We start from the raw sequence: 17,544 nt of genomic DNA, 5'->3' as shown, positions 1-17,544 counted from the left end.
AGTAGTGGTTGTTGGGGCGGGGGGGAGCCTCTAAATTGTCCATATCTTCCCATATGACACTGTCTCATTCTCATCGAGGTCAGTGCCCTAAGTTTCACCTGAGACAGAGCAGTACTATGAATTCAATTGATAAATTGACTATGTAATTTGGCAACGGCAGCCTCAAAATCATGTCTTAAGAAATCAGAAGGCCGGGCGTGGTGGCTCACACCTGTAATCCCAGCACTTTGAGAGGCCCAGGCGGGTGGATCACGAGGTCGAGAGATTGAGACCATCCTGGCCAATATAGTGAAACCCCCTCTCTACTAAAAATACAAAAATTAGCTGGGTGTGGTGGTGCGTGCCTGTAGGCCCAGCTACTTGGGAAGCTGAGGCAGGAGAATCTCTTGAACCCGGGAGGCGGAGGTCGCAGTGAGCTGAGATTATGCCACTGCACTCTAGCCTGGCAACAGAGTGAGTGTCAAAAAAAAAAAAAAAAGGAAGTCAGAAAATGTGGTTCGGTGCACTCTCCTCTGCCTGGAGTTTCCCCTGCTGAGCTTGGGACCTCTGCTTACATCAAGAATGGGTAAGTGGAGAAATGACATGGAAAAAAAGAAGGGAAAAGAGCTGTCCACTTCTCAGCATCGGTCTTTTCAATACAAAGCCACTTCCTCATTCTTGTTGGAGCAGCCAGGCGGGTCAGTGTGAACTAGGTGCACCCCAAGGGATGGGGCACTGGAGACGACCACGTGGTGGAGCTGAGCAGACTGAGAAAAGTCACACTGAGAAAGCGGAACACGGCAGCAAGATTCATGGAGGATGGTGTGTCTCCAGGGCACCTGAAGGGATACTGCTGTGCATGCTGTCATGCTTCTGTCTAGGGGCCTGGAAGGTTCCCTGGGGGTTATAGTACCCTTTGAAATAGGCCTCTAAGGATGAGGGGGGCTCAACAGGCAGAGATGGGAGGGGCCTGGGACCAGGCAGAGGAGACAGCATGGGCAAACAGGAAGGGGAGATGGTGAGAACTGAGAGGGGCTGTAGAGTTAGCGGGAGTGGCGGGACAGAGGATTGGGAAACGCAGAGGGATTGAGTGGCGAGGGCCATCTGTCCTGCCTCTAATAACGCTCACCGACCCGCTGAGTGCCATATCCAGGGGGCTCCCATCACATAGCAGTTCAATCCTCCATCTCCCACTTCAACCCTCCTCACCACCCCCCTCCCTGTGTTTCAGAGTACCCTGCCCATCCCAACTGCTGCACCTCTGTTCCAGCTGTTCCTCACATCTGGAATGCCTCTTTCCTTCTTGTCATCCAGCTCTAGCCCCTTCTTCCAGGAGTCTCCCCTGACACTTCAGCGCAGCCTGAACCTAAGGCACTGTGGCATAATGGAAGGGGTCAGGCTTTTTACAGTTGCAGAGAGGTAGGTTCAAATCCCAGCTCTGCTGTACGATTTTGAATCACTACCTTCTCCTATTAGTAACTACTACTAATGTTTATTGGCTATGTATTTGCCAAGTACCATGGATTACCTCATTTAACTTTCACCACAACCTTATGAGGTAAGTACTGTTATCATTTCCACCTTACTACTGAGGAAACTGAAGCTCAGAGAAGGTAAGTAACTGACCCATGATCACACAGCTAGGGAGTGGCAGAGCTGGGACGCCCGTCAGGTCTGTCAGGCTCCAGCGCCTCTGCTGCTAAACACCACAGTTCCCACTAGACTGCTTCCTTAGAAGGAGCATTTATTAGGCGCCTCCTGTGTGCCGGGTATTGTGTTAAGTGCGGGGATGCAGCAAGACACAGGCAGACAAGGGCATGCTCTTGCAGAGGTCACAGCTGGAGTGTCAGGAGGACAACAAGCCCCGTGCTGCAGGGACTGGGGAAAAGATGGGTGACCGCCCCCTGCAAATTGTGCAGCATGGAGCTCACACACGTCAGTAACTTCTTCCTCTACAGCCAGGAAACCTGGGTTCCCATGTGAGCCAAGCTCTGTCATTGTCCTGCTGGGTGGCCTTGAGGTAGTCACTTCCCCTCTCTGAGCCTGTTTTCTTGTCCGTAACATGGGGCAGTAATAGCTACTCTGGAGGGAAGCCTGAAAATTAAATGAAATCATACATGGCAGTGCTGGGCACACAGTAGGCACTCAGAAGAAGGCTAATCCGCATCTCCCATACTTGCATCCACATCTGGACCCGCACAATCCAACAGGCTCATTATCTCCCGAGACTTTAACAAGCACCAGGGTGAGAGTAACAGGGTAATCCCTCCAGTGGCCTCCAGGCGGCAGGAAAGCTCCACACAGGGCAGTGATGGGGCACTGGGGGCAGCAACACTGGCTGGACCAACCTCTATACCCCACCCCACCCCTAACTCATCCACCTCTGCCACCTGCACTGCCACTCACACACCAGCAACTCCAGTCTTCATGGATGGGTGTTTGAGATGGAACAGCACAGACCTCTTACCACCCTCCCCACCTGAGTCAGGATGCAGGAGTGTGGTCTCAAGACCCACTTTGGGTCCTCTTGGTGGCCCCACACCCAGGCCTGGCTTATTTTACTGCCCATTCCCACTTGGTGGGGGAGCTGTCACAGGCTGAACTTCAGGGCCAGGAGGCCTGGGTTCCAGTCCGGTCTCTGCCTTCTCTGAGCTGCACCTTGTAAAGTTAGGAAGACTTCCCACCTAACGGGGCTATTGTGGGGATTAAGTGAGATGGATACAGATCATATGCCAGTTAACATGCCTCCATTACTAGAATCTGTGCTCAGTGCTGGGTTCCAGGCACTGTGTCAGGGGCCTCTCCTGCCCTTCCTATGTGGCGAAGCAACTACCCAACCAACTAGGATCTAGTCCCAGCTCGGGCCCCCACTGACTGTGGGGCCTCAGGCAGCTCACTTAACTGCTCAGCCTGTTAACTCACCTGTAAAATGGAGATAATCCCTAACTAGCCAAGCTGTTAGGAAGCTTGGATAAAATTGTACATATCAAGTATTTGGTACATAGCAGGAGCAAAACACAAAGGCGTACCAGCTGGTTTCACTGAAAGCACTATTCTGATCCAGAAATGCCTACTCACCCTTTAAAGCAGCCCCCATGTCACCTCCTCCTGGGAGCCTTCCTCGATATGTGCATGATGCTAAAGCTAGGTGCAGGATTTACTGCAATAGACAAACAGCCATGGGCCCTCTCTTCATGGAGCTTCCATTCTAGGAGGTGAGGCAGGCAGGGAAGTCTTAAGTGGGTAATTTCATCGTGCTAAGGAGTCAGTAAAGTGAGAAATCATGGTAGAGAAACTGAGGTGGGAGAGGGACTGGTTGTGTAGGGTGGTCAGGGAAGGCCTCTCTGAGCAGACAACGTTTACGCTGAATCCTGGTGATAAAAAGCAACCCTGCAAACATCTAAAAGAACCACCTGCCAGGCAGAAAGGACAGCTAGTGCAAAGGCCTTGAGGCAGGGGGACAAATGTGGCACACCTGGAACAGAATGATCCAGGTGCCTGGAACACAGTGAGCACTGAGCACCCTGTCCCTAAGTCTCCACCACTAGACAAAGCCCCTTGAGGATAGATCTGAATGATTGAGCCGAAGCACAGGATGGCCCTGGGACTCTGAGCAGTCTTGCTGAAACTCTGTCATGGCAATGACGGGAGTGAATCAGCTGGCCCTTCTGCAGACCCATGTACATCTTGGTGGCTACTGCTGGATTGCTCAGCCGGGTAAGGGGTCCCTTCCTGAACCAACAACCTCCAGGTCACAATCTTTGGCTGAGGAAAGCTGGAGGTGCCCAGAGAGAAAAATGACCTGTCCTAGGTTAAATGGCCAGCAGGCAGCAGAGATGGGCCTCCAGCCCAATATCCTCTGCTCCTCTGCCTCCCTGGCCACTGGCTCCGTCCTGTGCATCCCTCGCTCCCTAAGGTACGGTGTCAGGAGCCCTAAGGACCATGAGGCATCCAACCGGAGGACTGTGTCAAAAGGGACTGTGTTGGGTGCCTCCTCCTCCCCTGCTACAAATCCAACACTTCGGGCCACCTAAGGGCAAGGATCCCCACAATGTCCTTCCAAAGCCCAGCCCAAAGCCAGGCAACTTACTAAATGTGTGCCTGAGTTTGTACCTGTGGCCCTGGATGTAGCAGGAGGTCAGCTTGCAAGGAAAGGCTAGGGGAGCTGGGCATAGTGGCTCATGCCCATAGCCCTCCCTGTAGTCCCAGCTACTTAGAAGGCTGAGGAAGGAGGTTCGCTGAAGCCCAGGAGTTTGAGTCCAGCCTGGGCAACATAGCAAGACCCACATCTTAAAAAAAGGGTCAAGAAAGAAAGAAAGGCGAAGAGGCTGAAGACTGGCTCCAGGTCCAGTGCTCTCATTCAGGTCCTGCAGCTGCAACTTCTCCAGGGCTGCCAGAGCCAGAACCATTTCCCGGGTCAGCATGGAATGCACCTGCCACTTGGCACTGTCTGCACAGTGATCTGCCAGCATTCCAGGGCCTGATATGAGCCATCAGTAGCGAGTCTGCCTTAGCAGGAGACCTTGTCCCCTGGGAAGAATGGTGTAAGAATCTCCTGATCCAATCTTCTTCCACGCTCCAACAAAATTTCATTGGAAAAGTTTTATTGAAAAAAAAATTGTACAAATAAGTTCTTGGATTGATAGCAACAAAGGCTCATGTTCCCCCTTCCCTCCCTATCTTTGAAGAACTAAAAAAGGAAGAAACAAAACAAAAAGTTCATCCCCACAACGCCAGACACGATGCTTCTTGACCAGAGTCTGCCCAGAAGCCCCTCCTGGGAGCTCCTTCTCGATCCGCCTCACTGCGGCCAGGTCATTCTGGGGGTGCCTGGTCCCAGGGGCTGCAGCACCTAGTTTTATAGTTGGGAGAGGTTGGGATAGAGCTGGGGAGGCGGCTGAGGTGTTTTAGTGTCAGAAGAGAGCTGGCTGACCTCCCTAGCTCAATTTGGTCTCACAGGTGAGAAGGTACCTGGCTATAAATATGAATACTGATTGAGGCAGGCTTGATCTGGGACTTTGAGGGCAGGCAGGATGACTATGGCCCAGGTCCCACAGGATGTGGAGTTTGTGGGCTCAGCATCATGGTATCTGGGGCCCATGTCCAAGTGGAGTGAATTCTAGCTGGGAAGGTCCGCTCAGGCACACGGGAACCCTGGTCTGTTTTTCCACCCCCACCCCACGGAGTATCCAAGGCTGGTACCTCACCTCCCCCCCAACCCCAATAGCACCCATGTGTCTCAGGAGCCTTTGGCTGCCTCCTGCCATCCTGTGTGCACCCTGAGGCCCTACAACTCGTCTCGCATCTTGTCACCCTTAGGCCGGACCAGGCGCCCAATGAATAGCAGGGAGCCGCTTTGGGTGTCCCGCACTAGGAAGATGAAGGGGTGGTCGGCGTAGAACAGCTTGGGGCTGCGCAGCTCCTCGCGCCCGTAGATGTCCTGGTCAAAGGGGTTGCCATCTGTGTCCAACTCAAAGGCGGTGGCGTGGAACACGCTGGCCAGGTACAGGTCCTTCTTGCCTGACATGCGTGACAAGTCGGCCTTGTTCTTGTCAATGGCCTCAGTCAGGCCCAGCCCAGCCAGGTGTTTCTGTGGGAACAAGGAGGTGTGCCAGGTGAGGCCATGGCATGCCAGGCTCCTCCACCCTCAAACCCTCCACCCCATACTACCCTGACTGCTCCTCAGAGAGGAGAGAACCACTCCCCGGCCACCTTCTGTATGCCAGACATGGCACTGGCACTTCAAATCACAGCTTTCTCAATTCTCACTGCAACTCTACAAGGGCTTCTAATCGCCACTTCACAGATGAGGAAGCTGAGACTCAGAAAAACAAGTGAGAACGTATCCTAGCACTGCCCAGCTGCAGTTCAGGGACAGGCAGCATGGGCACCACCTAGGAGCTTATCTCAAATGCTCATGTCCTGACCCCAGCCCAGACCGCCTGAATCGGAATCTCTGGGAGTGGGCATGGATTCCTTTTCACAAATGCCCCAAGTGCTTTCTTAGCATACTCAAGTTTGAGAAAGACTGATCTAAGGACAACTATGTCCACATCACTCTGGGGCTGAAAACCTGTCCAGAGTGATAGGATGCCTGGAATTTGCTTCAGAATAATCGGATGCAGCGGGGGGATGAGTGGGTATAGATGGATCACTATTGGCCATGAGCTGACAATGCTTGAAGCTGGGCAATAGACACTTGAGGTTTCATTACACTAATCTACTTTTATTTTTCCAATGTTTGATAGTAAAAAATTAAAACACACACACACACACACACACATCTTTCCATGGCCCTGCACAGCTCTTGGAAGCCAACCATCGCTCTTTAACATATGACCTGTGCCTCCGTGGCAGCCTCCAGCCACATCCCTTGGCACGCCCCACCCCACTCTCCAGACAGCCTCACAGAACAGCTTATATCCTGGATGGCCATCCTGTCTCCCATTAGGGCTCTTTAGAAACCATTTCTTTCAGGAAGCCTTCCCGAGCCCACAGGATGAGTGGTGCCTCCCTGGACCTTCCTGTTATCAGTCTGGTGCTGCCTGTCTCTCCCACCTGGCTTGGAGCTCCCTGAGGGCGGGGCCCATGTCCAGCGCTCTCCCTGGCTCTCAGTGCAGGAGAGAGGACAGTAAACGGCTGTGGGCTGAGCGAATGGCAGCATCCGGGTCCAGGATTCTGCAGGATAATCTCCACCTCCCTGGCAAGGCCACACAGGAACTAGGCCTGAGGTCCTGAGACAGGCATTCGAGGTGGGCCCAGCTCTTCCCACCCCAATGACCTCGCACACGTCATCCGCCTCAAATTTCCCCTCAATCTACCCCATGAACTGGGGGGTGGGGTCTCCACTGAGGGTTCCAGGAAGACACCAGAGGAACAAGGGGAGAAGGGGGTGGGACAACAGCCACTGGAGAAGGGGCTGGGGAAGGATCAGGGCCAGGACTGGGAGGGAGACAGTGACCCCTCTCCAGGAACTCCCAGGGTCTACAGCACAGACCAGTACGAGTTCCACTTGTCCCTGGTTTGGAGCCTAAGCCCCACTTCATCTCCAGCTTTATCTCTCTAAGCTCTCCGGGCAGCAAGTCTGGATCGATTCTGCAGGTGAGAACCATTTGTGGCATCCAAGGAAAGAATGACATGAAAGTTTCCTTTTTTGGGTAAGTCAAAAATATCTCTCGATTGACAAAAAGGCCGCTATTATGTTTTTACCTTGAGGTCTAATTGCAACTCCACTTATGAGCCTGGGGAATCTTAGGGAGTCATTGCTTCTCTCTGAGCCTCTGCCCACCACCCAGGGTGGTTGCAAGGGAGAATCTGGAGAATGTGTGTTAAGTTTCTGGCCATTCTAGATGACCCATAGCTACCAGTCTGATTAATGCATGGTAGATAATCCTCCAGCTTAAACAATCTATAACTGGGGGCACTTCAGACCTCAGAGGCAGTGCAGTGACTGAGGGTTAGCTCTGGTGCAAGATGTCTGAATTACTAGCTGTGTGACTTTGCACAGGTTACCTAACCTTTCCGAACCTCAGTTTCCTCATCTCTAAGATGAAACTTACAGTCCTACCTAATAAAGTTGTTTTGAGGATTAAAAGAGTTTAATATGTATAAAGGCTGGGCACGGTGGCTCACACCTGTAATCCCAGCACTTTGGGAGGCCGAGGCAGGAGGATCACTTGATGTCAGGAGTTCGAGACCAGCCTGGCCAACATGGTGAAATCCTGTCTCTATTAAAAATACAAAAATTAGCTGGGGGTGGTGGCACATGCCTGTAATCCCAGCTACTCGGGAGGCTGAGGCAGGAGAATCGCTTGAACCCGGGAGGTGGAGGTTGCAGTGAGCAGAGATGGCACCATTGCACTCCAGCCTGGGCAACAGAGTGAGACTCCATCTCAAAATAATAAAACGTATAAAGTGCTTAGAAGAACGCCTGGCATACAGGAAGTGTTCCGTTTTATTTAGCTGCTGGTATTATCATCATCTTCCCAAGGGCAGGGCCCACACCTTCTGCCCCAGCTTCCCCCATCACAGAGCCCAGCACTGCCTGGACATCCAGGGGGTCTTGGGACAGACCTGCTGAATTGGCGAGTGGGCCCCCAAAGCACCTCCCCCTGGCTCCAAGCCCTGCAGGCCCCCAGGCTGAGCCACCCCTTACCTGTAGGTCATGGGTCACCTCCACCACACCCTTGGGCAAGGAGATGGCAACAGCCTTCTTCTGCATCTTCCCCATCCAGATCTTCAGCTGCTCTTTCGTTAGCAGCTTTTCAAGGCGCTCGAGAGGCTCCACGTGATGGGGCATGAGGATGATGAGGCTGGAGAGCTTGTGGGCCAGGGGCATCTCCACAATTTGCAGCTTTTCCTTCTCGTCGTCATAGTAGTTGTAGAGGCCTGGGAGAGGAGTGGAAAGGACACTGGGCATCCTGTGTGCAGGGGTGGGTCAGACCCCAACTACCCTTGGACCCCCACCCTCCTTGACACCCTGCTCCTCACAGCACCTACCTGTCCGGTGCATCATCATGACACCCACGGTATAGGACCGAGTTACCATGAAGCCACGGTTGTCCACCATCTTATGGTGGAATTTCTCATCCCAGTGTGCTGTAGTTGGGGCAAAACACAGGGTCAGAGACACATGGCTGCCCCCAGACACAATCACAGCCCACAGCCACCCCCAGCTGCAGACCCTTGATTTATCCTTGACACAGGTCTTTGCTCCATTCTTCAGGGCCCAGCTGTAGAGCACCCAGCCCACAGAGTCTATGTTCCCAGCTTTGGGAAGGGGTCTTGGCCCCAGGACATGCCATCTGAGGATGCGGTTCCCTATAGTCAGTGCCTGCTGCTCCCATATGATAAAGAATTAATTCCACCCTCAGCTCAGCCACCTCTATGGCCATCCCCAGCTCTGGCACTTGTCAGATATTTTGGAAACATGCTCTGAAGAGGGCTTTCTACCCTACCTGGTACCTGAGGGACAGCTGTGCCCTGGGCAGGGAGTGCCCCATGACCACTCTTAATTTTTTTTTATCTTTTTCTTTTTGAGACAAGGTCTGTCCCACTCCATCCTACAGCTGGAGTGCAGTGGTGCAATCACGACACACTGCAGTCTTGAATTCCCCAGCTCCAGCGATCCTCCCACCTCAGCCTCCAGAGTAGCTGGGACTACCAGCAGGCGCCACCACGCCTGGCTAATTTTTTGTAGACAAGGGGTTTCACCATCTTATCCAGGCTGGTCTCGAATTCCTGGGCTCATGTGATCCACCCACCTTGGCCTCCCAAAGTGCTAGGATTACAGGCATGAGCTACTGTGCTCGGCCCACCCTTCATTTTCCTCTGCAAGTTCTGTCTCCATGACCAGAAAATAACAACAAAAAATGTCTGAGAGTGGCCTGAACTCTGCGCTTGCTCACAGCCAGACCTGTGTTCCAATCCAAGCTCAGCCACTGACTCGGGGAGACCTCAGCTCTCCTAGCTTGGCCTCATTTGTAAAATGAGGGTTACTTCATTCTCACAGCAAACTGTGAGAATAGTGTTGTCTATGTAGGTACTCAAAAATGTTTATGAACCCTACATCTAATCTTCAACTGAAGACAGAGGTATCCGGGCCTGAGGCCTGGCTCTGCTTCCTCCTTGCTGAGCCTCAGTTTCCTCACTGTGAAATGAAGGTAACACTGCCTGCCCCCAAGGTTGCTTTAAGGATTCTGGGTCTTGGCCAGATGTGGTGGCTCGCACCTGAAATCCCAGCACTTTGGGAGGCCGAGGCGGGCAGATCACTTGAGGCCAGGAGTTTGAGACCAGCCTGGCCAACATGGCGAAACCCCATCTCTACTAAAAATACAAAAATTAGCTGGGTGTGGTGGTAGGCACCTATAATCCCAGCTACTCGGGAGGCTGAGGCAGGAGAATTGCTGGAACCCAGGAGGCCAAGGCTGCAGTGAGCTGAGATCATGCCATTGCACTCCAGCCTGGGTGACAGAGTGAGACTCCATCTCAAAATAAAAATAATTTAAAAAAAAGGATTTGGGTTCTTTCTCTAGCTCACTACTGAGGCAGAATGGATTATTAAATTTTATTCATTCCAAGATATACAAGGACGAGCACTTTGACGAAATTCGATCGGAATACATTTCATGGAGTCCCTATGGGGCCTCCGCTCCCTGAACCATTCCTTTACACGCTGCTACCTGTCTCTGAATCTAGTTTCCAGTCTGCACAAAAAGCTGAGTGACAGTCCTGCCTCCCTGGGTTGTCACAGCATAAATGAGAGGCAGTGAAGAATGGAGCACACGGAATGTCGTCCTAACTCTTGTAGGGGGTCCTGGGAGGAGGAGGAGGAGGAGGACCCCTGAACGTGCCCCCGACTCACGCTTGAAGAACATGGCGTTGACAAGCAGGGCGCCGTCCGTGCGCTCCACGTCCTTGGTGACCTCGGGCAGCTTGCCGTCGGTGGTCTGCGCGGCCCACTCGTTGATGGACTGCAGCGCGCTGCGCTTGTCGCGGAAGTTGATCTTGGAGTGCTCGCAGTTGTAGTGCTGCTTGCTGCTGCGCACGAAGTCATCAGCGAAGCTCACTGAGCTGGGTCCGTACAGTCGGCTGCCCAGCTTCCAGGTCACGTTGCGCGCCGTGGAGTTGCTAAGTGAACGCAGCAGCTCGCCCAGGCCGGCGTGCACCTCCTCGTCGCGCAGCTGCTCGGCGCTCAGCACTGCCTTGGCCTGCGAGGCCGTGGTCGCCTTGCCGCCCAGCGACACGAGTCCCAGCGACGAGGCCACCACCACGGGTGACACCAGGATGTTCTCCACTGCCTGGTCCTTGGCCATGGCCTGGTACAAGCTGAAGGCCAGGCCGGCGCTGCGCTCGGCGAGCGTGGCCGCCTTGGGGCTCAACTTCTCCGCGGTGCCAGGAGCTGCTGCGGCTGCAGGTTTCTTCACCTCGGCGGCCAGGGCAGCCGCCAGGAGGCAGAAGGCGCTGAGGAGCAGGAGGGAGCGCATGGCCGGGAGGTGGTTTGCGTGCACCACGGTGGGCCTGTGAGGATTGCACAGACAGGGTGGTCTTGAAGCCCAAGGCCTTCCTCCCCAACAACCACCCCCAGCCCTCTGGCTGCCACAAGTCCCCTGGAGGTGGGGGCAAGAGAGCCCACAGTCCAGGAATCCCAGACCTGACTCAGAGCTGCCAGCCTCTCAGAGGCCTCTGTGACCTCCCTACTCAAAGAAGCATTCCCAGCAAGTCACCACCAGACCACCTTATTGATTTCCTGCATTGGCCAGCCAACACTTCCACTTATTTGTGTGTTTATTTCATATCTATTTCTGCTCCTAAGTAGGCTGTGGCCTCCAGGACAGAAAAGCTAGCCAATCTGGTTGCCACTATATCTCCCGTGCCTAGTACACAGTAGGCCTCAGCTCTTCCTGAACGAAGGTAAAACAGGGTCACTTGGCCAGACCTGGGGTCCTCATCAGTTTATAGAGTGGTCAGCCCTGATCTCACATAACCCTGGGGGCCCTTTTCCAGTGAGAAAAAGCAGCAGGTGAGCTGAGAAACTGCAGGAAACCCAGATGCCTGGGCAAGGGATGAGGGACAGAGCTGGAGGGCTGCCCCGCCCCCATGCCTTTCATTCTGCTCTGGGATGTTAATGAGTCACCAGTTGGATCACTGATTAAATGGGGAGCCCAGATGCTCCATTCTGCTGCCCCAAGGGTGACCCCGAGAGTGTGTGTGTGTCCTGTGTCCACTTAGCCTCAGTCTCCCTTTTCCAAGCTGAAGGGTCCAGGTCTCCATGCCCACGGCTTCTGTCTGGGCAGGAACTTGGAATGCCCATCTACCCACAGTGCTCCCAGTGCGGATGGGAAATCCCCAGGACAAAAGCTCCTAGGGGACCGACTCCTTTGAAGACTCGGTGGGGCTGGGGAGGAGGCTTCCTGACATAGCACAAGGACAGGATACTAGGGAAAAGGGTGAGTCACGCACAGCTCAATAGAGCAGTGACCCCCTCCCCCATCACCAGCAGCTGGCCAGATGTGCACTCAGCCTTCAAGGAAGCTGGAGCCACGTCAAATTCCATTCTGCCCTCCCATCTGACAGCCACTGCCACACAGGCCATCTGCTCCACGGCTTCACGGTTGCCCTCAGGCCTCCTCCCCAAGCCCCAGCAGTAGCAGTGGCCCCCAGGACAAGCCCCAGTCCCCTCTCTGGGGCCTCCAATTGGGACAGTCTCTGTTCCTGGGATACTTCCACACTCCCTCTCTCCCTTCAGGCTATTATCCTCCTCTACGTCATGCAACAGCACAGGAGAGATGACAGGGCAAAGGGAAGGACAGAAGGAATCCTAGTGGAGGCTGTGATCCCACTGCTCTGGTAGATCCCAACTTGTAGTCATCCTTGAAGAAGACCGAACATTTGAGATCCTGGTGGAAGACCCTCAGGACTCTGGCTGCCTGGGGACCATTGTATTTCTGGGAAGATTCTACTGCTTCCATCCCAAAAACCTGGACAGGCTCCCCATCTCCTGGGACTGCCACCCTCCTCGGAGCCTTGAAGATGCAGTATAAGAGAAGCAAAGGGTCCAAGGGGAGGGAGGTGGGGAGAGGAGGGAAGGCCCAGAGATCTAAAAATGTCTGGAAGGAGCGGGGAGATCTGAGTCTCACCCTAAAATGAAGGGGGTATCTTGGGGCCTAGAATAAACCCCAAGACACCTCCCTCCCAGCCCTGGCTCCTTCCCTGCCAGAACTGGAGCCTCAAAGGCAGAGCAACCATATAATTTATTGCACAAACAAGGACACTTCTAAGAGTAAAATGGGCACTACTAATTATTATGCCAGGACAATAGGCATAGGGCCACCCTACTCAAAAGCCACCTCTGATCCAGACCAGTGATGCTGGAGCTCAGACCGCGGCAGAGGACACCAGCCTGCCTTCCCTGAGGAGGCAGCTGAAGAGCCCGCTCCCAGTCATGCCACGTGGCAGGTACCATCTTGACAGCCCCCACCCCCACCAGCCAGAACCTCAAAGGACTGGGAGGGGCTTCTCAAGCAAGCTCCAAATAACTGGTTTGGGATTCCTCAGGCAGCCCGCTAGGCCCACAGCAGCTTAGCGCCTGCTCCTGGTGGTGACGTGGCAGGCAGGAGGCTGAACTATCTCCACCGGCCGGCAGAGGGGGGCTTCCAGCCTGGGAAGCAGGCCTGATTCAGGTCCCAGGGGGTGCCACGTATTTGCCAGGGGACTCCAGGAGCCTTCTTGGCCTTAGTTCCCTTCCCATCCGCACATGGATCTCTGAAGGGAGATGCGCTACTGGGGAGAAGGGCAGCCCCACTGAACCCAGCAGCAGGAACGGGGGAAGGCAAGTTACTGCAAGCAGGCCAGCCTCCCACAGCCCAGCCCATCTTGCTACAGAGAAATGCCAGCCCTCAGGCCAAGGTTAGCTGAGTTACAGTCCTACAAAGAAAATACAAGATCACCTAGCCAGGGCTGTGCCCACAGCTAGCCGGACTGAGCAGGGTCTGGAAGAGAAGGGGAGGAGATGATGGGGGCCACCAGAGGGTCCCAAACACTTGAGAGGTCTAAAGTACCTGGAAACTGCCTCAGAGGGAGGTCAATGCCTGCCTTTTTCATTCTGAAAGAAAACAGAAGAGTGAAGAGGGCGGGAGCCGGCAGAGGAGAGATGGTGAGGAGGCCCCTGGTGCCGAGGGCACAACCAGTCCCCGATCTACAGGGACCTTGGAGGTCGACCACCTCACTGTACAATGGGAGAAACGAGGCCAAGGCAGGGGGTCACCCCAGGTCCCTCGGGATAAACAGGGGTCTGCCTTCCCAGCACAGGGGTCCTTCCTCACAGAAGCACAGAGCCCCTCCTGAGGGCTGCATTCGGTGTCCTGTTACACAGCCAGTACAAAAAAAATCTCTGCTGGGAGTCCCGGTGACAGAGGAGACAAAGGAGAGGACGGGAAGGGGGGATGGGTACATGAACCATCTGAAGACAGGAGGGTGTGGGCCCGGCCAGAATTCCGGAGAACCAAAGCCCCCTCATTTTCCCCAGGCCTCCATCCGGGCCCTACAGCCCAGAGGGACCAGCCGGAAACAAGGAAGAGGAGGGGCTGAGACTCTGGGCCAGTCTGGAAGTGCATTCATTCTCCTTCCTGCTCTCCAGCCACCTCAGGAATGTCTCTAAGCTGGGGGGCAGGGAACTCCAGCCTCTGGAAGTTAGACCCTGCAGTTTAAACCCTGCAGTTACTCCAAGAACCCTGTGGCAGTAGACAGAAGACTCAAATCCTTCTAGTCAGCCCCTTAATCCCCAGAGCAGAGCAGACCCTGCTGACCCCCACTCCCTTTTTCGGAGGGTAGGGAGCCTCGCTGGCCAAGTCTTTCCTTTGGCTGCCATCATCTAGGCTGCAAGCTGCTGATCAGAAATTGAGCCACTGTCGCCCACTTCTACCAGAGCACACGGACCCCAGGAGTCGAGACGATTTCACCTCCTTTCCCACCACCCTACTACCTTCAGGAGGCTCAGATTCCCTCAGCATGCCTGTGAGGAGGCTGGGCCACCAATCACTGCTGCCCCTGAGCCTCAACCCCAGAACGGAAGTGACCTGGAACTGCGAGGCCGGCCTGTCCTCCCTACCCTTGCGGGAAGAGGCACCAGACTCATCTCCTTCCTCCTCTGTTTCTTTCCGCAGAGGCTCTGCTCTGCGCCCCCAGCCCCCTTTACACAGCACCTAGTCTCGTATCTGCCACCACCACCTTCTAGGGGCCCCTGCACTTTTTCCCAGTCCTCCGAGTGTATGGACTCCCACCCCGGCTCGGATCTCCGCCCTAGCCCTCAGCTGGCTCCATCACTGGCTAACCCTGGGGTCTCGATTCCAAACCCTCCAGCGGCCCCCAAAGTGCCGACGACTCCAGTTTGCAGGCTCTGGCTCGGCCCCCAACGCTTCGCAGAGTCCCCTCGCCCCTCTCACTCCCTCACGCACCCCCAGATTGCTCGGCGCTCCCCCGGGCCGCACGCACGCAGGCGTCTCCCGCCCCTCACCTGGGTCGGGCTGGGCTGGCGCCGGGACGTGACTATCGCTCTCGAGCCGCGACACGATTCTACTCTTAGCCCGCTCCCTTGCTCCCGGGATCTATATATGGCAGTCCCCACCCCCTCCTGCCCGTCCCGAGAAACTTCTGGAAAGTTGGAAACGCTTCCGGAGGGCGCCCCAGCTCCGCCAAAAAAAGCCAAAGACCTCCCTCAAAACCTCCCCGGCCCCCGGCCCCTCCCTCTGCCGGCGCCTCCCGGCCCCTGGGTCCTACTGCCTCCCTCGGCGGCCCGGGCTGCGGGGCTCCGGGAGTCCCCACGGGGACCAGCGTGTCCTTCAGAGTGCGAGCCTCCTCCCATCCCCAGGCTCTCTGCGCAAGCTAGCCCACTCCGAATCGCACATTCTTTCAGGCGCCCCTTTCCCCGCAGGGGCTCTGCCCCAAGCAGAGCCATCTCCCCTTCTCCTCGATCTCCCCCATTTTCAAGCTGAAACATAATTGAGTCCTGTGCACCCCTCTCCCTTTCAGGGGGGACGTTCAGGCTTCTGAAGGCAGTGCCCTTCTCCATGCTTGTACATTCAAAAAACCTCAACCTCAGAAATGGTCAGAGGGAGACGGAGCAGACCAGACCCGGTACCTGCCCGGCACCCGGAAAGTTCAAGTTTTGGAGTAATAGAGGCAGAGATGCCTGGGGAACTTCAGGCGGTCTGGCTGGGCTTGGAGGAGTGCACAGGAAGGAAAACCTGGCTCTCCACTGAGCAAGGTGCTGTGTGACCCTAAGCAGGTTACTTTCCCTTTCTGGGCCTCTGTTCCCTTGGCTGTGAAATGTGGTTCTAAGGCAACCCTTGCTTTCCCCCCCCCCCCCTTCCTCAATCCTTGTCACCCCTGGCTCTCTCCCTATTGCATCCCCTCCCTGTTTGGGTCCCCTCCCACAGGCCTCAGGTCTCACTGTCAATTCCTACTCCACCCTCGCAAACTGATAGCTCCTTGACCTCCGAGTTACCCTAGGGTATTCATTACTGTTCTAGGTGCTGAGGACACAGCTGAAAGCTGAACAAAGTCGTTGCCCTGTGCGATGTCCATCTGCGGGGTATGTACGTGTTAGTAGGGAATTCAGTGAGGCAGATTATTTAGGAAACCCTAAATAATCTGGGCGACAGTGGCTCAATTTCTGATCAGCAGCTTGCAGCCTGGATGATGGCAGCCAGAGGAAAGACTTGGCCAGCGAGGCCGCCTGCCCTCCGAAAAGTCCTCTTTAGTAGTTTAATGATAGCTATTGGATGGACACAGTATGGAGAGGAAGGGAAAGGGTAGGGACTCTTCATTCATTCAGTCAACAAACTGCACTGAGTATCTTCTTTCTTCTAGGTGCTTCCCTGGATCCTGGGGAGCAAAAAAATCCCAGCACCCAGCAAATGAGTCAATCACCTGGGTCCCTGCCCTCCGTTAGTGGTTGTGGGGAAGGCTGGTGGCGGTGACAAACCTCTCTGTCTAGGTAGGCTTCTGCCGCTCAGAGTCTTTTGAGTACAAGGACTGTGACTGTGAGAAATCTCAGATCCCAAAAGCTTCAGACTCTGTGATTCAGGGTCAAGGAATCAGAGATTACTTCCACTCAAAGTTCTCAAGGAGTCTTTGAATCCAGCTAAGGAATCTTAACATGTTAAAATCTCAGAGTCGAAGGATTCTGGAATAAATGTATTAAAGACTCTGAGCTGCAAGGCATCTCAGAGGTCAGGGGTTCCTGTCTGCAGCCCCAGGCAGAAGCCCTCTTTTCAGTATCCCAAAAAGGCAAGCACCCAGACATCTCTAAGAAGAGAGAGCTTACCTCCTTCAGAGGCAGCCCCGCATTCTTTTTTAGGACAAGTCTGATTATTAACAAAACCTTCCAGCCTTGGCATGGTGTCCATCTCTTTGGGGTGGCTGTCGTGGTTCTCATGTGCTTCCTCCTGCCTCAACTGTATATTGCTTTTAAAGATAAATCCTAGGCTAGGCACAGTGGCTCATGCCTGTAATCCTAGCACTTTGGAAGGCCGAGGCAGGTGGATCACCTGAGGTCAGGAGTTCAAGATCAGCGTGGCCAAAATGGTGAAACCCCATCTCTAATAAAAATATGAAAATTAGCCGGCTGTGGTGTCATGTGCCTGTAATCCCAGCTACTCAGGAGGCTGAGGCGGGAGAATCTCTTGAACCTGGGAGGTGGAGGTTGCAGTGGGCCGAGATCATGCCACTGCACTCAAGCATGGGTGACAGAGCGAGACTGCATCTCAAAAAAAAAAGATAAATTCTTGTTTATCCAAGGAGACCTCCCGGGTCCCAGGCCAGACCCCACTCTCTACTCCCACCCCCACATTGGCCCTCAGGCTTCCTTGTGATTTGGTCAGCGAGCTGAGGGCAGGGCAGAGCAGAAACAAAGAGTGCCCATCAGTGCTGGCAGAACAGAGAGGGTCACCTGGGTTTTCAGCAGGTTCAGATGTCAAAATCCCAATGAGACTTCCTTCCTCTACTCTCTTGCATCTCTTAGCTCTTTTAGGCTTCACCAACACCTGAGGGGGAGACTGAGAGTGC

At 54.5% G+C, this 17,544-nt stretch overlaps 1 protein-coding gene across 2 annotated transcripts; it reads right to left on the bottom strand.

The window, feature by feature from the left end:
- Positions 1-4,568: 4,568 nt before the first annotated feature.
- On the bottom strand, positions 4,569-15,139 carry SERPINH1 (serpin family H member 1). Of its 2 annotated transcripts, none has more exons than XM_032166955.2 (5): positions 14,993-15,139; positions 10,343-10,998; positions 8,479-8,577; positions 8,135-8,367; positions 4,569-5,569 (listed from the first exon to the last, which is right to left on the bottom strand). In XM_032166955.2, the coding sequence occupies exons 2-5, from the start codon at positions 10,962-10,964 to the stop codon at positions 5,267-5,269; spliced, it is 1,257 nt and encodes a 418-aa protein (XP_032022846.1). In that variant the 5' UTR covers positions 10,965-10,998; positions 14,993-15,139; the 3' UTR covers positions 4,569-5,266. The 2 variants fall into 2 exon arrangements, with proteins under 2 accessions (XP_032022846.1, XP_032022847.1); XM_032166956.2 differs by lacking the exon at positions 14,993-15,139 and adding an exon at positions 13,539-13,583.
- Between the last annotated feature and the right edge of the window lie 2,405 nt (positions 15,140-17,544).

This window comes from Hylobates moloch, unplaced genomic scaffold (genome assembly GCF_009828535.3).
Source record: "Hylobates moloch isolate HMO894 unplaced genomic scaffold, HMol_V3 SCAFFOLD_11, whole genome shotgun sequence".
NCBI lineage: Eukaryota > Metazoa > Chordata > Mammalia > Primates > Hylobatidae > Hylobates > Hylobates moloch.
The sequence above is the reverse complement of the archived record's forward strand: the minus strand, read 5'-3'. Positions and strand labels throughout refer to the sequence as shown.

Excerpts from the sequence above, each read along its gene's own strand:
- SERPINH1 (XM_032166955.2), bottom strand. The coding sequence starts at position 10,964 with ATGCGCTCCCTCCTGCTCCTCAGCGCCTTCTGCCTCCTGGCGGCTGCC. Across the intron at positions 8,368-8,478 it reads CATGATGATGCACCGGACAG|GCCTCTACAACTACTATGAC; the intron begins GTAGGTGCTGTG and ends CTCCTCTCCCAG. Across the intron at positions 5,570-8,134 it reads AGGTGACCCATGACCTACAG|AAACACCTGGCTGGGCTGGG; the intron begins GTAAGGGGTGGC and ends TTGTTCCCACAG.